Below are 22,969 nucleotides of genomic sequence, written 5' to 3' on the forward strand. Positions count from 1 at the left end.
TGCTCTAACGAAAAATAGAATTTTTTTCCCAATTCATGAAGTGCTTCTATGTCTTTTCACCATGTGTATGATGGTTTTATCCCATTGCCAAAAAACACGTGACTGTGTGTGAAATGTCTTCTGCGTCTTTACACAACAACTTCCGCTGTTCTCCCTTTGACCGGAAGGGGGCACCACCAACAGCCCTCTCTGTGTTTTCCAAATTGGGCTACAGGTCATCGCCTTGATCACAAAGGACGTCAATAACACGCACACACACACACACACACACAAACACACACGAGGACTGAAGGTAGCTATAGATGTTGTGTGTATTACAGCTATAATTGTGTCTACACAATTTACATCATGTCACATCATTCAAGGGATGGATTGAATTTCTGTCTTATCTTCTGTTTACGGCAATATTTCTTCTGAGATGTAAACTATTATTTTTCTTTTTTATATTTTAAGCTATTATTATTATTATGATTATTATTCTATTGCATTTGTTCTGCCACGTCAGCCCTCTCCGTGCAGTCATGTGCATGTCTACATCTTCATCCCGCTGCACGTTGTTTAATATACTTTTGAACCTAAACGTCACAAATATTCCCCATAAATCTGAAGCCAACGTGCACATTTATTTCTCGAACCTTCCCTGACATGGCTCTCTGAGCCCTGCTCCGTGTGTCCAGTCTTCTTATTGTGTCTGTCCTGGGCCTGGATTGTTTGGTCCTGTGTTGTTTCAAGGAGCAGATAAAAATCTGTCTGTTCACGCGGTGTGACCCGCAGAGCCCCGCACATACGGTCCCATTAGCAGCCCTGTAATTTCACACAGGCCGGCCTCAGTGCACGGTATTCCTCCGCACATTAACACGCCACTTAACAAAAACAAACACGAACAAATAACCCCTACAATTTAGTGAACACAACCCGTGATGCACATATACTGTGGTATTCATTTTTGAAATGATGTATCTTTAAAAAAAAAAAAAAGAAGGTGAACGGTGTTGTCAGCGCGTGGGTTTGCGTGACTCCGCGCGAGGGCTCGTTCCCCGCAGATCAAACTGATCGGTTGCTGATCCGCCGATAATAAGATCTGATCTACAGCTGCAAACCAAACACGCGCAGAGCCTATTAACGATCCTTATATTACTGTTATAATTATTCTGTAAGTGTGATCTGTATTATTATTGTGGTTATTGTGGTTCCCTGGGCTAAATAAGGTGCAGCCTGCCGAGCTGGGCTGCGGTGGTCGGCCTCGGTGCGGGACAGGCCGCTGTTATCACCGCTGATCGCCAGGTGCATCAGCTGAAAGGAGGAAAGCAGCTTCCACCAGAAACAATACACAAAAGAGCAAAGAGGAAAGAAAGCATGCGGTGCTGCAGGCACACACAGACACACACACACACACACAGAGGGATATCTGTAGACCAGGTTATCTCACTGAGAGACATGTAGCAATTCATGATGAGAGCAGAGATTTTTTTATGTATATCTTTGTAATATTTATAAGTTATTAAATTGTTTCCAAATAATGTGTCAAACTGCCAGAAGTATACAATTTGAGACCTGGAAATTCATTTTTGTATTAGTAACAGGCTATTATTATTATTGATGCTGTTATTATTGAGAATTAAAAAAATTATGTCAATAATCAAAATAACGTTATTATTATAGCACTGTCGTCAGGGTCAAGCCAGTTCTCTGTTAAATATAATGTATCTGCATCTCGTCCTCTTGCTTGTGCGTGTGCGTGTTGTTATTGGACTGCACTGTACTCTGCTCCAATAGCATCCCAATGGCGGTGAATGGGGAGGACTGAAAAAAAAAGTGAAGCCATGCATGCAGGAGTGGGAGGATCCATCCACTCGCCTCAATCTCGATCTCAGACTTTTTAGCAGCGACAGGAGCACAACCAAGCAACCATCCGCCTCCGTTCCTTCCAACGAGTTAGAGCCGGGACATCCTCACTCGCACACATACACACACACTCACTCACTCCTATATCTTTGGATTTGTTGTCAACTTTTTCCTCTTCCTCCTGCGCGTATGAGTGTGATTTTTTTTCCCCCGCCACTCTCTCTCCTCCTTGACGAAACTCTTATTCCGTGAAGACATTTTCTCTGCAGCTCTCCAGTCTGCCTGAGGACGCAGGAGACACAACTCGCTCGGTTCCTCTGATCCTACAACAGGTGACTGACTTCTTTCTCCACGCGTATTGTTTGCTTTGCCTCTGTGACACAGGGATCAGTGGAGCCGGCGCACAGCGACTCTCGCCTCCCAACTGTTGCCAGCATCTGACTCCACTCGTGTTTTTTTTCCGCATTCGATCAGTTGAGTTGTGTTGTTCCGCTGCCCCGGGTATATATATATATACCTTATAGATATATATATATATATATATATATATATATACACATTTGCACAGCAGGTCGTGCTCCCGCTCCTCCTCCACACAGCCCCCTGTGTACCGGGGACTTATCTGACCGTCTTCTTATGGATATTGCAACAGGTCTGGTGTCACTGCAGGAGCGCCTCTCCGCGGGAGAACAGTCCGAGACTTGCATCATGCTGGACGGCATAAAAATTGAAGATCACCCCATGCGACAGGGACAGGCCACGATGGGAGTTATGCTCGGTAAGTTGATTTATTTCCTCCCCTTCTATTACTGTTATTATTCACTATACCTCTGCAAACCCCCTCTGAGATAAACTGCTACCCCTGCTTGCATGGAAGCCATTATTTGTGCTTGCATGCCGGCTTGCTGCTGATTTAGGTCATATTAATGCATGCAATTGGATTAAATGGTGCATGTTATTGTGGTAAATGTAGTTTTATTTCTATGTTATTGTCAAGGAGACACCCATTGATCTATCCAGACATCTAAATGCTACGTGCGTGATGGCCTCACATTAGAGAAATCACTAAGTTCCTGCATCCTGCATTAAAGCATATCATTTTTGTCCCCATTAAATCTGATTCACCCACATGCACGCTCCAGTTGATTTTTAAAAGCAGCCAGTGTTCAGGCCTCCAGTTTTCAGTCACACGCCGCAGTCCTTGACTCAGGCCTCCTCTCTCTCCCCCAAAACACCCCTCATCCGTGTCCACCACGCAGGCTCCGACTGTCACCATCCGTCCGTGTGTGAGGGATGCCAGCGGCCCATCTCTGACCGCTTCTTGATGAGAGTCAACGACTCTTCGTGGCACGAGGAGTGTTTGCAGTGCACCGTGTGTCAGCAGCCTCTCACCACCAGCTGCTACTTCAGAGAGAGGAAACTTTACTGCAAACACGACTACCAACAGTAAGCTCCCCTCTTTCTCTCTCTCTCGGCTCTGTGTTGGATTGCTTCGGTTGCTGTGCAGTGATTTAAAAAGAGACATTGTTGTTGTGTGATGGCTGTGGCTGGTCTGGAGGCCTAAAGTGTGTGTGTGTCTGCGTGTGCGTGTGTGTGTGTATGTGTGTCCCTCAGCCACTGTGTAGTCATATTACATTTTTTACATTTCATAAAGTGGTAAAAATATCTACCAACATGTATAATTTTACATAAATGAACCTGTTGTCGCTTTTCAGTTGTAGGTCAATATTGACAATTTAAATTGTAAAAAATAAATAAAAGAGCATCAGCAAGAAATATATTTGAAACATAATTCAAAACATAATTTTTAAATTGTTGTTTAAAGCTGAGGGATGTAAATATGTCCTTTGCGCTCACTCTCGCTGGAGGACGCACGCATTAGTGTATTATTATTGTCATACGCTTGGTTTTATTGTTGTCACAGTGGCACACGATATTTCCAGCTTTGTCCGTGCGGAAGCAGCATTTATTACACGCACACGCAAAAATAAGATGTGATCCACGCAGGCCCGTGAATGTGCAGGCGTGTGTCTCTTTTTATTCCGCTCTGTGTCTTCTGTTTCCCGGCTGCACCTTGTGGCCTTCGCCCATACCATCAACCTTCAACCTTCACATTCTCACTATATGTGGAAAAACATGATTTCAACAGTTTTCACAGTCGTTTTCCGAATAGACTTTATTCCCTGTATTAATCCCATGGCTCCATTTATCGTAAATATGAATTTTTCATTCCTTTTATTTATTTGGCTGTTGCAGCTTTATAATTATATATTAAAATTGAATCTAGCCTATTTTTACTTTATCTGAGGTATTTTATTCTATTTGATATATGATCTGTTTTAGTCTGCATATGAGTCATTGCAGGAATTTAACGGTTCATTGAAAAACGATCTGCGCCTCTTTCCTCCATAGGAATTCCGTCTGTACCTGCGAAGCTAAAATGCGTTCACGTGGATTTATAATGACTAACAATTAAAGGGGCAGCCGTTTGCGCTCGAGTAACCCACACACAAACACGCGCGCGCGCACACAATCAAAATATAAACACTCTTGGCCAAAGTCATTAATAATGAACTGTTAAATTACAAGTTTCGTCTCTTTGAAAATATGACCTTATCCTGGGAAAAAACGCCGGGATGCCATTAAAACAGCAGAACAATGTGATAAAAGTTTATATTTGATTATTTGACAAATTCACACCAACAAAATAGAATGTATTCATTTATAAAAAAATGATATAATATCTATAATTATTAATACAACCCACGAGGAATTTTACCATTTTATCAAGTACAAATAAATAAGAGGGAGTTGAGATTAGTCCCTTCCGTGTTTGTGTTTTGAACAATTACAATAAAGTTTTACATTCAAAATCAGGTCTATGACAACAAATATTTGAGTAAAAACTCACTATTTAATTTAAATAAATTCTGTGGCATTTGTTACATTTTAACCATGAAAACATTTTCAGCGCGACAGTCATTATCAAAGCAGTAGTGGTATAAATGTGTAAATTGAATTAGTGAATTATCACATAAACCCTGCAGAGATGGCAGATATATAGTGAAGCACATATTGAGGCTATGGAGACACAGTGTGTAGCAATGCTGAGGGTGGCTGTTTGGCCTGCGAGGACCCCGGGGTGCCCCTGTGTTTCTCATCGCCTCAGTGCTTTTCATGCTTGTCACTAAATTTTCTGCTTTTTGTGTGCGACCTTTTTAACAATTCTACCTCGATTACCGACACATTATGGCTCTCGGCTAGATACCTTGCAAGCAACAAAGAGTTACATCTATCGCCATGCGTGCCATTCATCCAGCTTTGTGGCAGGAGTGTAGTCGACTGATAACAATGGAAAAAATTCATAGCAGTAACCAGGGGATACCAGAGTCTCGGCGTCACGGCTCAGGGGTGGCTGGAAGCTGAGACAGTCCGGCAGGGAGAGGGGAGAGGGAGAGAGAGGATCTCCTTCTCATGCCTCACTTAGCACTGTCCAGTTTTTCCCCCCTTCTTTTTTTAATTTGAGAGAAGAGGACAGAGATAAACACGGGGAGAAAGACGGGATTTGTTTAGCTTCCGAATAATACTCTTTCCTGGCCTTTTCTCTCTGGTTCCATATTTGGGTTTTATCTCACCATTTGCCCCTCTTCTCTTTGCCGGGAGCTTGTGTGGCAGGCCCTAACACCCTGGCCAAACATAACAACCTGCTGGGCGCTGTCCTGCTCTCACACACTGTTATTCATCACATCTTTTAATTCTCCTCCATCCATCCTTCTGCCCCCTCGGTCTTTTCTTGAACTCCTCCCAGCTTGAACAGCTCTAACAGGAGTATCCCTCCGTTGCACAGACACAAGTAGTTCTTCCTTTCTTTTTTTTTTAGTTTATACCATTTGCATTGATGGGATACTTTAAGATGTAATTGGCACCTTTTGGACTTTTATGACACCTATTTAAGATGCATTTGTCAGCCCACAAACTGCTTGGGGCTGTGAAGAGAGCTCCTAGTCATACAGAGGTCTACGTGCCTAATTATATTCCTACAGCAACTGATTCATGCCCCGTAATCAGCTCTCACTTAGCTATAATAAATCAAGGAATTGGCAAGCAGTCTTTTTTCACACCTTTGGACCAGGTTTAAGTGCAGACGGGGGAAAAAACAATTGTGTACGAGTGTTATTAAAACTCCCACCAACACGGTTCTACACATCCTGCTCCATACGGCGCAGTAACAAGATTGGATTGTATGAGGCGTCATCTCATATTTGCCTCATTTGATTTCATGAGAGCGGATCCCTGTTCTGATACAAAACACAGGTATTTTTGTGAATAATTTTTGACGACAAAAAATCTGGGGGTCCAACAAATCCTCAGACGATAGATGACATATTTTAAAGAGGGGATAGTCAAATTAAATCTATGTCAGAAGAGGATAATTTTGGGGAAATGTCAAAGAATTTTTCAGAGCAAAGCCAGATTAGGAGAAAACTCGGCAGAGCTGTCAGTTGGACGGGAGCCGTAGCCGTAGAGGAGGAACAAGCTCGAACGAGACGGGTGGTATGTAAAAAGCAGAGTGGAATTACACCACCCCGAGAGAGTTTGTTGTGCCCTGGTGTTGGGAGGTCAATTATACATCATTAGAAAGAGGGAGATCTTTTCCCCAGAGGGACCTTTCCTCTAACCAAGCAGATGCTTTGAAAGCAGCCATGTAATAAGGCCTATCACTCCACTGAAGTGTTGGACAACACCCCTGTAATGGACTGCCTTGTTAGAAAGTGCCATGGGCTCCATCCGCAAAACATAACATTAACTAGAAGTATAGTACACACCATGCTGACTACATTTGTGTTTTTTTTTCTTTTTCTTTCCAAGCTCTATGAAGTTTTACTGTCTAGCAAAATTGTATTCTCGAATGTTTCATTTGTAACAAATCCAAACACGGCAGCATTCAGATTTGATCCGATTTTCAGATTCACGTGCCATGAGCAAAAATGAAATTCAGGTCACGGCAGTACTTGCAGGAGGAAAACAACAGCAGCACGGAGGCCATAAAAGCAGAGCTCCCAGAACCCGCCTCACCCTCGGTGTGTGCTGGACGATCCCCCGGTGTGCTGAGAGGTGCTTTTTAGAACTGTTTGGAGTGCCCTCCTGTGAAATTGTTGTTTTTTAATTAGCTGTGCTTGGGACGCTGTAGCAGTGTGTGTGCCGGATAGGTGCTGACGACTGGGTTTCTGTGTGTGTGTGTGTGTGTGTGTGTGTGTGTGTTTTTACTCACTCTAGGGCACTCCCGCGTGGCCTGGCACTTTGTGAACGCTCATGCGCACAAAAAGAAAAAAGAAAAGAAAGGGAGAAAAAAAAATACGATGTACTTTGTGTTGTCGATTCCAGCCGGGTAGTTTTTCAGCTCGGCGTCCTCAGTCCTGCTAAAGCATTTCCGAAGCTGCTCGGTGTGTGGACGTGTGGGTGTACGCTCCTTTGTGGAAGACTTTCTAACTTTCAGCTACTTTCTCCGTCTTTTTGTTTTTACATTTTCCCTGAAAAGGATCAAATGTGTCTTTAGCCACTACTCTTAGGTAAATAAAAGAAGACCTGTACAGAGAGACAAATCTAATGTTAGAAACACTAAGCCGGATAATATTGCTTCAGCTTGCTGAGATTTTTAGTGCTCGGCAAGGAGCTAGCTGAAGTTGGCCTCGTTCCTCAGTAAGGAAGTATTGGATTTTATGTCAACATGGCTCGGCCTGTCCCAGCAGCATACTAGGATGCATCATCTGTCATCTGATGGTTTGCTAACTGTTCACTCCCCGGTACATTCAGACCCATTGAAAGACCTGTTGCAATGCTTTTTATTTGCATCCCGATTCAAGATGTTTATTGTTGGTGCAATGGTGTGAAAATCACATCTTGGATCCTCTTTTTTTTTTTTTTTTTCTTCCTTCCTGTTTCTGGTTCCCACGAGTATCTCTGAGTGATAAATATTTGATTTAAACATATCGTTTTACGTGTTCTCTTGTACGTGTGAATTCTGTCATTGTGCGTTTTACACCATGCGTCCATAAACGGTTCAGTGACTGCTGCTTTTGTGACGCTGTCGATAAATCTAAAGAGAAAGTAGTTACATGATTAAATCAGGTGATTTCATGGAGGTTTATTTTCGTATATATAAACCTCAGTGGGGCAGGGGAGGCTAACTGCGTACTGGTGTGTGTGCGTGTGGTTGTGTGTGTGTGTGTGTGTAGCAGCAGTTGGAGCACAAAGCACTTTGCAGGACGCTATGGGAAGCCACAGAGGCTCAGCCACGGTAATGCCCATCACCACTTTAGAAGCCAGACTGGTGGCAGGGGATGTGGAAAGAGGTCTCTGTGGCTTTGTGTGGGGGAGCTGGAGTGCAGGGGAGGAGAAGGATCTGCAGAGGGATCTGCCTGGTGTGCTCACATTACACTGGATGATAGCGGAGGGGTGCAGAGGAACTCAAGCATGCAATTTGTTGGTAGCCACAATTTAACCTCATCTCCTAAAGCCGGCTGTTAGGCAGCCAGTGGGACATGTCAGTCAATCGGGAATGCTAATCAGTGACGGTGGAGAGAAAGCCCTCGGCTCAGCTCGGCAACGCAGTGATTTTCATTACAGGGTCCAAGACCTCGGGCCTTCAGGTTTATTTTCACAGCATGACAAGTCTTCATAACAAAAAGGGAGGCAACCACAAACCATTAAATGCAATTTACAAATTAGATTTTGGCTTAATCTATGAAACACTGCAAAAAGGCCTTTTAAAGTAGCCAGCCTAGAAATACAAACACTCAGCAAATGTTTTCAATTTCAATTTGCCAGATTACACGTTAAAATCAGGAGGCTGAACTTTTTCAGTGGCTGGGTTTCAGCTCGGCTGAAATCAGTCATTTCAAATTTCATCGACGACGTGTTGGTGAAATTGTGACACTAACTAATTTATTCCTGCACATTTGCAGTATTTTTTTTAATCCTTTCCCAGATATGTTTGTCTCCTTTTGCGTGAGTCGTATGGAAATAGCCCACACTTGTTTCTTCAGGCAGCCTGGTCAAACGTGCATGAGAAATTGAGACATGGCCTCTGCTGCTGGCTCGCGGTATCGCTGCTGGCCCCAACTGTGTATATGTGATCCCACTCTGGAATGTTTTTCCAACACGTAGGCTTTTCACAGATACACTAGAGAGGACTGGCATCACAGTGGCAAGTGCTGCATTCAGACTGTTGTGTGCCCAAGGCTTACTCTCACACTCTCGTCACACATTCTAGCTCTACATGGGAATGGGCCGAGTTGTGCGTTTGTCTAAATACATCCAAGGTTTTTGTGAGGGTGTGGACACGTGTATGTATGTGTGTGCGTGCGTGCGCGTGCACTCGCTTCCTCTCTCTGCTCCTTGCTTTCTTTGTCTCTAATCCGAGGTCCTTCCATTGCTTCCCATTCACTCTCTTTATTTTACGATACATTTCAGCGCCTCGTCCTCGTCGCCGCTTGTCAAATCCGACCGTCTGAATTTCAGCGGTACGGATTTTTGCACAGATACTACAAAACGCATTTCTTTGTCTTTTCCTTTCTTTACCCCCTTTTAATCTTCATCAAATGAGATTAGACCCCAAATACTGGTATTCCTGCCCAAAGTGACTGACAGAGATTTGCACTTTTATCATTAAGTGTGACACTAAGCTGGTCCGAGCTTTGTCTTGAATGGAGGGTCTGACGGAAACAGGGGCTCCTAATCCTTTTATTTGTGTCAGGCCCAGAAAAAGGGAAGAATGGGGCCAGGGTGGGATGGGGCTGCAGAATGCCACGGCCCTTAGTCCCCTCCAGACCCGGCCTCCACAGCCAAGTGAGCATGAGACTCATCTTATGTGGTCTATGCACTCCAGCAGGCGCATATGCACCCACACAGGCGCAAACAGGTTATTGCATCTACAGTCCAATTTGCCTAAACGCTCAATTGCTCACGATCATAAATGTATGGGTGTCCTGCGCTCGAATGCATCTGTTCGTCCACCAATGCGTTCAATGAGATGGACACAAATACGGACAGTGATTTTCCAGTGTGTACCCGCTCACATGCACAACAGAGCATGCGTTCATCTATGAGTTCATGGACTCCAATGGCAGGAGGTTGAGTCTAGGATGAGATTAATAAAGTTTGCCGGTTCCCTGGTCGAGGTCCAGCGCCGGGCCTTTTGTCCGCGGCTCATATCGGGTTGTGGGGTTCTCGGCTCCTTTTGTGTGTGCACCCTTGTGGTAATCCATCTCCTGCGGGAGTCCCCTGGGGCACTTTATTTACTCATTCAACTGTTTGGAAGTCTGTTAGACTGCAGATCAGATGCAGTGAGACCAATGTGATTACTTTAACCAGCACTTGCAGATTCCTGCCCAGCATCTCCTCTCACCCTGAGCTGGTGAGCTCTGCAGGTGGGGAGGGAGGAAGAGGGAAGGAGGGAGGTCCTGCCCAATATTCTCTGTTATGAAAATTCAGCATTAGGCAGTGAAACCTCCCGTGCCCACACACTGTAGAGCTGACTCCATTCTTTTACTATCGGAGTGTTTTTGTTATTTTCTCCCTTGCATCTCAAGAATACAACTTCTTAAAGTGGGTCCTGACTTTTTTTTTTTAGATTTGTCAGATCTCTCTCTCTCAGCAGATCGTAATTCAGCGCCATAGCAAGTGTGGTGTCACCGTGTAAAAACATGCATGTTTTATTGCAAACAATGGGATGGATTTGGTTATCCATCCATCAACATAAACCCAGAACTATGTATCTGGGGCTAACCCCCATGTTAAACCACTGCAGGCTGTCAGCCTCTCTGAATTTACTCTCCATCTCTCCCCCCCTGGTGTAGCGCTCTGAATATTGTTGAGATCAGCTGCCAGCACCGGCATCTACAGCGAGAGCTCCCTGAACTGGCTGTTTAGAATCCACCGCTGATTGGTGATGGCTGTCTTGGCAGGAAAAATAACGCCGTATGAAAACAGTGCAGATTGGGTTTCTGCGTGTCTGACTCACTCCCGTCATCTCTGGCCGGCCCCCCCACGGCAAGCCAGCATGATTTGTGCACGGGGTCCCGTGACCCATGGAAGCTTCAAAAAGCAGCGAGGGGAAATATTTGGATGATCCTGATGGGGGAGTGCAGACGTGGGAGGGAGGCAGAGATGATGGGGGGGCTTGGTAAGAGCAGGGCTGTGAGCGGTGTAAGGCAAAGGCAGATGTGGAGAATCTGCAGTGCAGCCGTGATGACAGCGGCGGAGTGTGAACGGAGAAGACGACTGCCCGTCCTGGACTCTCAGTCCCTGGCTCTCACCCACGCACTCAACCAAACCCAGGCACCCACGGCCACCAGTGTCACTCAGGAGGCCGACACAGGGGCTTGAAAAGAGCTTGCAATAGTAGAGGACATTTTATCATCAGGTACCATGCCATGATACTGATCGTCTGTACCCCACCCCCCTGCTGCACCCCCCCGATCCCTTCTCCTCTCCCTTTACCTTCCCTCTGCAGGCTGGATATTAATATTTCCCAGAAAGCTGCTACAATTCGTCTTCTTGGGAAATTCCACAACTCCTGAACACTGCAAAATGATCTGGTGTCTAAGAAAGGGATGGATAGGGGGATAAAACATAAAGATTTTTCAAAGATTTTTTTTTTTTGTGCGTGTGTGATTTCCTAGTGCTCTCTAGGTGGATATTTCTATTTGGTTGTCCTGATAAGAAAAATGTGTTGCTCCAGGTGAAAGCCGAGTTGTTTGCTCTATTCGTCTAAATTTGCTCCTCTCGACTATAGTATTGTTTGGTGGCCTCGTGGCACATTATTTATGCACAGGATCTGCCTCTGGTGCCAGCTCAATGGAAACCCCATTGAACCGAAATGGCTGCAGCCGGCGGAGGCTTAATGCAAAACCCAAACTCAGCAGTTAAAAAAGCAAAGCTGTGGTCGGAGGCAGCTTTAATCAGTCTTCGGCCTCTGTGCTTGTCGCTGCCTCCTCCTGAGAGTGGGTGGGTTGGCCGACCCCCTGGGTGTCTGTCTGCCTTAACGTTAGCCCTGCAGGCCTTGCCTCACAGGGGTGCACCATCCCAGCCTCAGGCCAGAGTTGTGCTCTGAAACCAGAGATCCAGCTCTGTGTTGTGATCCCAGCTGGAGAGACAGCTCTGGCTCTGAGCGGAGCCCTCGCGCAGCTTGACGCCGGGGTCACCGGTGGCCTCTCGACCTCCATCACTCCGCTGTGCTTCTGCGCAGCACCGACCAGCACTGTATTATTTATTGAACCGCGGTCTGCGTTTCTTCTAAGACTCGGCCTCACAACAAATATCAGAGAACTGAAGTTTTGATGAGGTCATGTTATCAATTACATCGAGCTTCAGGGGTTGAACTTTCCCAAATTGTTGGTTCAGTCTGCGCAATTTTCGAGATGAATGTTTCACATGACCTGACCTGTCAGTAATATCACCGTGCCAAAGAAAATACAATGAGGCCGTGATCTGTTATGTCTATGTTGGATAGTTTCACTCCTAAACTTTAATCTGTAAAGTAACCAGAAAATCTGGGCTTCGGAAAAATTGCCACTCTGAGTGTTTGTGGTGTGAAGTGTCTTAATGTCTGGGTTTTTGCAGCTTCTTAATACAGCATGGTTATCTCATGGCATCTTATACGTCCCAGCTTTACTTTACATTTAATCCAATTTTTTGCATTCCTGCGTGAATAATCATGTGTGTGTGTGTGTGTGAGTGTGTGAGTGTGTGAGTGTAGCGTGCCCACTTGGCGTGTGTGCATTAGGTCTGTCACTCCGCCAAGCGTCGGACACGCTGTTGGCAGGCGACACAGTCTGTGGATTCTCCTCTTGGTCGTGCTGCTCCGGAGGCAGAAAGCGATGCGTGCCACCCAAACCACCAGTCTCCCCCCACCTCTCTATCATCAGCCGAGCGGCCCACTCCCTGCTCTCCTTTTCCTGGGCCCCAGTGCCTGAGCTGTGGCCTGTGGATGAGTGCTACATCCTGGCTGTCAGCACAGGGGTTAGCTGGGGATTGGCCTGTGGTGGAAGTGCAGTATCGGGCCCTGTCTGTCAGCTCCTCGTTCCGCTTCCTCCCGCCCCTCGGCGAAGGCTGCGTTCGGTGGCGCAAACACACGGCGAGCTGTGACTGACTCAGAGCGCTGGCTTGAGAATGAGAGGATCACCCTCAGAATAGGCATATTCATGGTCATGCCAATGAAACAGGGGTTGTTTGAAACCCTTTAAGTGCTCGGGTGTTGTGTTTTTAAACAGACCGCGAAAGCTTTGACAGATGGTTTACTATTTCGGCCAGTATTTCATTTCAGGTACTTTTAACTGTCGCTTTTTTGACTTCCAAGGAACAACTACTCAACCACAGTGTGTATTTGCATCCAGTTCCAGTTCCATTGAAAGACTTTTTTCTGGAAAAAAAAACCATTCCCATTAATCATATTGATAAATGTTTGCAAAATGTCACTCAGGATAGATATAAATCTTGTGGGTCATATATTTTCTGCAGAGATGCTGATTTTATGCACATACATGGAGCCATACCTCCACTCTGTCGGTGGATCGCATTATCTGATACACACACAGGTACATACAAGCTTACACACATGGACACACATCTGCACCGCACATGGTCGCAGACAGGCCTACACATGTTGGGGGATTTGCGACTATAATCAGATTAATTGGTCCATCTCTCCTTGGAAACATCACATAGACCCATGATGGCCTCTGGTAGCTTTCAGCTGGATGCTGCTTACACTAACCAGAAGCCAGGCAGCAGGCGCAAGGTCGGCGGGGTCACAGCGTGCTCTCTGGCATCAGCATCTCTTTATGGCTTACATGTTAGAAAAATTATTACAGCACTTACAGCCTCGTTGGGTCTGACAGAGAAGGAATTCCTATCTGCTCCTCCTGAGAGTTCCTCTTTATTTAAGCAGCGCTTTCTTTTGGTTCAATTTGACGGAGAGAAACCTTTTTTTTTTTTTTTTCACAACGTAAACATGAACGTTAGTGTTGCTTGGCAGAAGCCTCTGCCGCTTCAAAGACGGTGGCAAAACAAGCTTGGCCTTTGCAGTGAATATTATAAGTACATTAACCATAATCCACAGTAACATTCTCCAAGCTGCATGCGGGTCGAGCCCCTCCGTGGGCTGCGTGTGTTTTTCTTGTTGCCCACAAGTATGTCTATGTGAGGTACTATCAACACACATGCTGCCATTCATGATTTTATTGTAGGTTTTCACCTCAATATAGCTCATACAAAGGACTATTTAATTGTGTAGTCTCCTTGTGTAGTTAATAGCTTCTGTTTACATATGGTTTAGTTGTTATCAGGCTACGTGGGAAACTTCATAGATGGTAGCCAACAGTGTTGATGGTCATGTTATGGAGCTTTAAAGCAGTGATTTCCAACCAGGGGTACTACTGCAGTTGAGTTACCATATGTGGAAAAACGAGACTGTCCCACCATAAAAAAACAACCCCATAGGTCATTTGTGCAAGCAGATTATTACGAGCCATAGTTAAGTTTTAACTGTCAGGCAACCTCCAGCGGTGTGTGTGTGTGTGCGACTTCGTCTTTTCAGGAAATACACCCAAAACAACACGGTAGTTCACAAAGCCCTCTAGTGGCCATAATAATTATGACTGCGACTAAGTCAGCGTAGTGAGGAGGTCAGAGGCGATTGATGGGTTGAATTAATTAATTTATATATAACCTTAACTCTATGTTTAGTATTGTAATCACCATTAAGGTCCTTTAACTCTCGTAACTGCTACTTACGAAACCCAGGTCATGAGCTACTCAAACCTTAAACCTAAATTTATTCTGTGTCTCAAGATTAAGCAAACCTTTATTATAGTATTGTAACATTCACAGTTTATCTCCTATGGGTCGCGTCAGACGTTAATTTGTTTCTGTTTGATGACTTGTTGGGAAGGATTCTGCAGTAGAGCAATAATGTAAATATACAGAAAAGACAGTTTCATTAAGAAATTCCTCCACATATTCAAATGGATTATTTACCTAATGTAGTAGATGAACAGCCGAAACAGAAAGCTGAATGAAACTCATATGTCCAAACGGAAATGACTTAAATACTAAAAATCCCCCAAAATACTTGAAACAGCTTTTACGACGGCACATTGAACCAAAAAAAAATAAAAAAAACGTCCACTATCATATCTACTTTGTATTAATATAATTAACCGAATAATGCATTCAAATTAACATGGCAGATAGGGCAACACAGGATTGCATAAGGCTTTGTGTGCAGATAGTGTTACCTAAACTGTCGATCACGAATTAACCTTCCCTTGTTTCGGTGTGATTCTCACAATTTTCTCTCGCTGGCTCTGCCTTATGTGGTGAAGCCCGCGCTGCTGGCACTTAAGCCAAGCGAAACAACCCATTAAACCATATTTTGCAAATACTGCGTCACCCAGCACTGGTTTTTTTCACACATTCTGGGACTAATAAGCTCTGACACACCCTAAACAACCACACTCTCAGAGAGCACATCGAGTGTGGAGCGGCGGTTTGGTGTCCTGGGGAAGCCTGTGGTTCTGGAGCCAGAGAAGGAGTCGTGCCCTGCCGTCCCACAGAGATGACAGGAAGATAAGAGAGAGAGGTGGCCTCTCGGCACAAAAACATCCCACCAGGAACTAACCCTAACCTGGGGGAGAGACAGAGGGCTTCAAGACCCGTGTCAAAATCTATCCTTACTGAGAGAAAAGGCTCAGGGAGAAGAAAAATAAACATTTACTTCTTCATCTAAATCCGCAACAGTGAACAACTTGGAGCAGTATTAACACAGTAGCAATCAGAATCCACTGTAAGGTTTTCCTTGTGGTATCACAAATATCCATATCGAGTGTATACTACAACAACAGCCCTCCCTATGTCACAACTTTGGCTTCGCGACGTGCCTTCTCTTTATCAACTGCCACAGAAATAAAAGGGGGGGAGAAGAACTAAGTATAGGCGACAGGCTCTTGGCAGAAACCAGCCTCTGCATTTATAACTTAGAAAACCTCTTATAGTTTGCAATATCTGAGGAGGCAAAGAGAAAAGGTGGCCATTTCTCCTCGACGATGCGTAATGAGGGAACCATAGGGGAGGAGGAACGGTGAGCGGTTTCTGGAAGCGGCACTAACACGGGGATCAGCGGCATTAAAAGAGATTTACACCCTCAGCCCTCAAACAGTTTTCTTGTACTCAATGGTTCCTCTTTTACAGATATTTCAAGGAAGTAATAAACTGCACTGACAAGCATTCGAGTGGCTTTGAAACATCCCTCATGGGCAACAGAGCTCCATCACTTCTATCACGGTGCCTCGGCTCGGCATCATTATATCCTGTAGCAGTCGGCCTGTTTCTCCGCATTTGGCCTCACCATGGATATTACGATCAGCTTGTTGTTGTTTATATCAAAGAAATGTTGTATAACTTACTATAATACCTCAAGTATTATGCTCTCCCCAAGGCTAAGTCACTTAAGCATTTATCTCATTGTGAGCGCTGCTTTTGTCGTGTGGTTAAGGCCTACAGACATTTTTTCCTGACGATTAAGTTCTTTTGAAGCTGTCTGCATGGTCCAGAATGAGGCCCTGCACAGTGTAAGATGTCATACTCCCACTGTGCTGACCAGCATACTCTGTGGGCCTTGATGTGCCCATAACATTTAATGGTACTTTGGCAAATCCTAATGGAAACTCTTACTTTGCCTAGCAATCACATTTCGTTCCCTTTCTTTCTGGTTGCTCTTTATTTTTTATTTACCATAATTATTCGTCTGTGTCTTTGATATACTTAAGTATGAACTCATGGCTGCGAGAGAAGAGTGGAAAGAATATGGCATTATCTGCTAATTATTAAGATTAACGGTGGGATAAATAAACCAGAACGAAAGGCAACATTTGTCTTTAGTAAGACACGGCTCCTGGCGTCCTGCTGCCCCTCAGCATGGATTTCTGTTTTTTAGTCTAGGATGGCAGAACATCACAGATTTTGTATTTGGATCTGGGACCTGGTCTGGTTTGGTGAGGTGCTCAGGAGGAGGAGGAGGAGGAGGTGGAGAAGGAGGAGGAGGAGGAGGAGAGGTGCAGGTCGTGCCGTGGCACGTTCATGTCTCGGTGTGGGGGTGAAGAAACATCTCGACCTCAGGTTCAAGAAAAAAGAGCCTGTTTCTGATTAGTCACTCTGATGTTCAGTGATAAACAATTCCTGTGGTCTCCTGCTCACAGAGACATCACTGGCAGCGATTGAGTGTTTGCGGCGGTTTGTGTGTTTGCATGTACGCTCAGACATGCTGGGATTGAATGTTTAAAAAAAATTGTCAGTATTTTACTAAAAATAGCTTGTATTTTTATTAAGTTGGTTGAATAATATATAAGCTTGAACTGGAGTAATGTGATGTTCCTCCGGTGCACAATGACATCACAGTTGTGATTTGCAATTCAAAACATGAGGCTCTGTGGTGACTTTATTAACTATAGTAAGATAGTCACGTGTTTAAATGGCAGACTAGATAAAGAAGACATTCATGATGCCTCCGCTTGCCAAGTCTGGAGCCCACAGCAGACAGAAACCATAACCAGAGGGTGATGGAGCAGTTTGAAAACATTTAACTCAGAGGGTCTGGTGTCCTCTCTGCCCTCGCTGGTAACTGGCAACTTTATCTGCCATTGCACTTCCGTGCAGATGCTTGGCATCGAGCCTCGAGGGCGATAAAAACGTCTTCAGAAGGTAAGTGTTTATGGTGAGAATCCATAAGGTTAGCAGGATCAAAGCTCTGTTGAAAGGACATTAGCCAAAGAAACAGGAATAATAAACAAAACAGCCAGTTAGTCATACACTCAGATTTATGACAGCGAGAGACCATGTCAGGGAGAGGCAAATCTCTGTCAGGCTGGGCTTTTTTTATTTTTTATTGCTGTGAAAAAAAAAACAGACTCCAAGTCCAAAAAAACAGGCCTGTAAAGCAAAAGAACAATGGCAGCGATGAGGAGACATTTCACATTTAGAAAATATACAGTAGGTGTTTTTTTTATATTCTCATGATATTTCTCTTTCTTGTTCATGATTGAAATGAGACACTGGAGGAAAATCAGGTTTGACTCTTTTCACCCACTGTGAATTTTTTGATGGTGTGGGGGAGGGGGAGGAGGAGGGGGGGGCGGTCGGCTGTATTACAAGGAGAAGTATTCTTGTGTGTGTGTAACTCAGCTTGAGCTCTACTCTGGCGCTCGTCGAGCGGCAGCGGCTGATTGAGTTGACTGTTTTAGCTGCGTATGTTCACACAAGTGCCCCCTGAATGCCCCCCCAACCCCACGCTGCAGCACCAGATTACACCGGGGGCAAAGGTAATAAATCAGTTTCACTTTTTTACCTCAGGCAATTTAAATAATGTATTTGTTGTTGTTGTTTAATCTCATTTGAGTTCAGGTTGAAATCAGGGACAAAATCAACTTCCTGTTTTGTTACCATGCGCAAGTACAATTCTCTCTCTATATTGTTTAGTTTAGTTTTCTCATGTGTTCGTGTTCATAGCCGGGAGTGTGCACCTGGGCCTGCCACTCTCGCTCCGTCCAGTCATTTGCTGCAGGCTACAGCTTTAAGTGGGAATTATTACTCGGGAGATAAGTATGGAGATAAGCTGGTCCTTGCCTGCATGATGTATGAGGTGTCTGGACAGTGTGAGAGGTGCACCTGACCTGGAAATGAATAGTGTGAAGGTACAAGTGCAGCGCATGAACCTCCTTCTTCATACGGCCCCTGTCTCGGAAGCCCAACGCCCCAGATCATGACACAGATATCAGAAGGTGCAGACGGATTTGTATTTTGGTGGCATTGTAAGATTTGATCTGGTATTTAGGTTAAAACATCTGTACTTTATATCATGGCGATAAAGCTGTAAGTAATATTACTGGTGGAGGGAGGGAAGGTCGAACTATTCGTTTCACTTTTGTTTTGTACTGCAATAATCACCCTGTAATAACCATAGTATGTCAAATGGATTATTATTTTCATTATTGTAATTTAATTCTTCTCCTAATATATAATTTGCACAGGAACATAAAAATAAGACGTAAATAAATGCTGCCCTCCCCTTAATCCTTGCAAAATCTCCCTTTAGCAAAGAAATTTGAGAAAATACATAACACTCATTCATTTCATTTTATCTTACAGTCCCTAAAGCAGTTTCCTTTATAGATTGTGAAATCTGAACATTTAGTTCTTTAGCTGCCTTAAATAAAGATATAATTCAATGGTAGTACCCAATAAATCTGAATTCTTTAACTGGATTATGAAGAAAATAGACAAACACAGAATTGGACGGTGATTTTTTTTCAAGAACGATAAAGTGATTAGGTTGCTGCTTCACTAAGGTGTGTGGGAGAAACATTCCTCCTGCCTGGTATGTTAATTCACAGCTCCAGGGTTTGTACCATTCCTCCTTCTTTGAAGTTTCTCTTCACGTAGCCTTTCTCGCCCATCGGGTGAACTATTGGCTGCTCAACATTTTTATTTATTAGACAATCCCTCACATGTAAAAGATGATAAAGCTGACATGTTACATGCAGCCGCCACTTTTGCACGTTGAAGAGAGTGCTTTGTTAAACAACCCAACAAATTTGAGCTTTAAATTCGATGACAGTTTACATGCCAAAGGAGTTTGCTCATTGGATGGCTGCCAAGACACTAAAAAGAATCCAGACCAGATCATAATGATCTGACTCACAGGGAAGCAAAGTACTTACAGGATTATTTTGTGTTTACCTACCTCCGTCTCTTCTTTTCTATTTTTTGACTTACAAATCCCTTCAATTCATTTGAGTCATTTTTAAAACTTGACGTTTTTCAGTAGGTGTGAGCACATTAATGCTGGTTAGTTCCCTTGAACATTTCCTCTCATCGAACAACATTGGTTTTTATTTCCTTCCTTCTCTCTCTGCTAAGAATCATAATCAGGCCGTGTACTAATGTCCAGAAAGGTGACCTGCTGTTATGATTGAAGCGAGCACTGGTGGTTCGACCCAACGCACAAAGAGTTATAGGTGGCCGGTCAGCTTGTCAGTCACGTTGGGTGGTTTTTTAATCATTTCATCTTTGCTGGGGGGCTCTCCTGAGACCCCTGCAACGTTTAGCAGTCTGCAGCTCAGGACCCCGGGGCTCGTCTAAGCCCTGCCTGTATCCGAGCTGCCATTATTAGCTCTGCTCTCCAGAGCACGCCGCTCATCTGTCCCCTGAGAGGGCTGCTGAGAAATGAAGCACGCTGGCTGGGCGCAGCAACGCAGGGCCAATAGCCCGACATGGAACAGTAATTACTCCATTGATATTCCTCACACAATAACACTGTCATCTCTCATTTGCATAACCTTGCTCTGCTGGCATCGGCAGATGAATGCATATGATCTCGTCAAGAGGCAGCAGCGGCGTTTTGATGGCACATGAGCGGACGGGTTTTTTTCTTAGGTGCCGGTTTTATTTCAAACATGTGGGATAAACTGTTTGATTATGATTGAGTAAGCAGAATGGAAACGGAAACCACCTTTCTACAGTTCTGCAAGAGCTCTCTGGCTCAGCTGTCTTTGTGGTTTCGAAATATAAAGAACAAAATGGAGCGAGGAGGCTGTAGCAGGGTGCGTGCATGTGGGAGTCTGCCTGAGCGTGGGCTGAGGGGGTGGGGTGTCAGTAGTAGATGTCATAGGGCCCTGTCTCAGTCCTTGGTTAATGGCCATTGGTCATAGGCTGCCTCCCCTTTATTTCTTTTGCTCTCCTGCTCTATCCTCCCAGGTCTCCCGCTGGAGCAACGCCCTCAGGCACCGCATCATTTATTGCTGTCAGGAGTCACAGGGGAGAGGTGGTGGTGCTGGTAGGGAGGGGGGTGGTACAGGAGGAGGGCGGACGGGGAGAGGATGTGCTGCAGAGGAAAGCCAATGGAGGCGATGGGGAGAGGCAGGCACGCTAGACTGTCAAATCTCAGTCGTTGAATATTTAATGGAGCCTGGAGTGTTTATTTAGTTAGCCTGTCGATTTTTACCGCTCTGTCAATAGCGGCTCCTGTGTAGCCTGCTGATGATCTTTAGTGTCTCTTCCCCCAGGAGAGGCCAGGCACTAAATGCAATTATGGATTTTCCTGCACCGCAATGTGTTTGATATTTTTACTGATCTAATTTGCAATCTGGTAGTTTATTGTTTGGCATTTTAGTGGCGCTCAAGTGGCGAGGCAAATTTGATTTCCCCTCATAATTCTTTATAACTTCATTAATGCTTTTAGCACATTGGCACGGATCTTAAATAAAGCTAGAGAATCATGCCATGGATGAATGCATTCCTCATTTTATTGTCTCCATGCCCCATTCTTTTTACCGATTCTGGTTCTAATTAAAAATCATCTTAGTGGTGTACTGTCTTTGTGAAATATGAAATCATAATCCTATTTGAATAGCTCCCTTCACAGAGGCGTGCGTATTCATCCCATGCACCCAGATCTGTTGTTGGCAGAGGCAAACCGGATCAAAACAACTTTTTTTCAGTGGCACTCGGCGTCTTCAAAGACAAATGAGCGTATTAGCACCGGAGCAACAAAAGTAACAGGAGCAAAATAATGCGGGTGATTGTCTCCGAGAGACACTGGGGTTCCACGTGTTCCAGTAAAGCCGTAGGATTTCTAGCCCTATGACGGATGTGTTAGTTAGAGGGGCAGCATTAGCCGTAATGCTGTTAGCATGTAGCCGTGTGAGTGATGTGCTAGTTAGATGCCCAGCAGTAGAGCTAATGGTGTTAGCGTGTTGAGCCTTCAGAGGGATGCAATCGGTTAGGCTGTGATGGATGAGTGTCATGCCGCCGAGGCCTGCAAGCCTCCTCATTCGCCAAGCTGTCAGCCTCTTAAGTGGACGTGCACAATTAGCGCTGTAATCAGAGACTGCCTAATCTGATGGTAGGCTTAGCATTGAGTTGGGGGAAAAAAATGGCTCATCTAGCCGGTGGTGAGTGAATGATGACCACTATAAAAAAGGACGAGTCAAAGCAGTGTAAGGGAGACGGCGCTGATATACATCTTTCTGAGCCGTTTGGTATTCCCCGCAAATGTACAGTGAGTCAGTATGTGATGCTGAAACTTGATCTCCGCCAACAACGCACTGGCCGAGGAGGCGCGTCACTCCACAGCACGGCCCCCTCTCTGTTTCAGGTAAAAAATAAAAATTACACTTAAAAAGGATTGAGTGATCTGTCATCAGCGTGGTTCTGCGCCGCTGAATGACGGAAGCTGTCATGTGTCATAGAAGGCAGGGAACGCATTCCACTTCTGGGGTAACGAGCAGGGCACGTCTCACACTCGAACACAGGACACACTCAAACACCATCGAGTCTCCAAAACAAACAAGAGGAAATATCAAAGGGAGAGGAGGTATTGTAGCTCAGCCTGTGATCTACTTTAGATCAACAAAACCTGTTCTCACTTGGCCCCGTGCTGTGCATAGACACATCGCTGTCATTACTGGTCTCGTCATCAGCTTGGCTGCTGCTTCATTATATAGTTACCGTATCACATTGATTCTTCTCTGATCTTATTCAGTTGCCATCTTACCCAGAATTCTTTAGAAACATTTTCTTACTATTCAGTTAGACTGTTGTTTTTTGGGCTTTTGCTCACGGTTATTCTTTGATCAATCAACAAAATTGCTCCGGTGCTTCTCCAAATGATGTTCAAATAAATTGCAGGAGTTTATGCAATTTGAAGCACAGTGATTAATTTGTTGAGGTGGATTTGAACGAGAGTCCTGAGCTGATAGCTGAAAGTTGCGGCAGGGGTACGTTTGAGGTCTTGATAACAGAAAAGCAATAGAATTATCCTGTTTTAGATCCGATTATTTACAGTGAGATAGAGCTTAAAAAGCCTCAGTAGATGCTCCGCACACATTAAACTCTGCAATAATTCTGTCTCAATTAGACATAAATTATTAGACCCGCTGTATCGTTGCAATATGTACTTTCTATATACAACAAAAAAACATGTTGCTTTCATTTTCAGCAGTTGCTACCGTTAAAGCCTGGTTTGAGCGTGGGCTTATTATTTTGTGAAGACGTTACTGACAGCCAAGAT

General features: G+C 44.5%; 1 protein-coding gene across 1 annotated transcript in view; it reads left to right on the forward strand.

The window, feature by feature from the left end:
• The first annotated feature begins 1,926 nt into the window (after nucleotides 1-1,926).
• The window catches only part of lmx1bb (LIM homeobox transcription factor 1, beta b), a 45,076-nt gene continuing 24,033 nt past the window's right edge, over nucleotides 1,927-22,969 (forward strand). Inside the window, exons 1-3 of the mRNA XM_062385082.1 lie at nucleotides 1,927-2,177; nucleotides 2,498-2,623; nucleotides 3,105-3,291. Of these exons, the coding sequence (XP_062241066.1) occupies nucleotides 2,554-2,623; nucleotides 3,105-3,291 (257 nt within the window). The 5' untranslated portion in view covers nucleotides 1,927-2,177; nucleotides 2,498-2,553. The remainder of the gene's footprint in view (nucleotides 2,178-2,497; nucleotides 2,624-3,104; nucleotides 3,292-22,969) is intronic.

This window comes from Platichthys flesus, chromosome 3 (genome assembly GCF_949316205.1).
Source record: "Platichthys flesus chromosome 3, fPlaFle2.1, whole genome shotgun sequence".
Lineage (NCBI taxonomy): Eukaryota > Metazoa > Chordata > Actinopteri > Pleuronectiformes > Pleuronectidae > Platichthys > Platichthys flesus.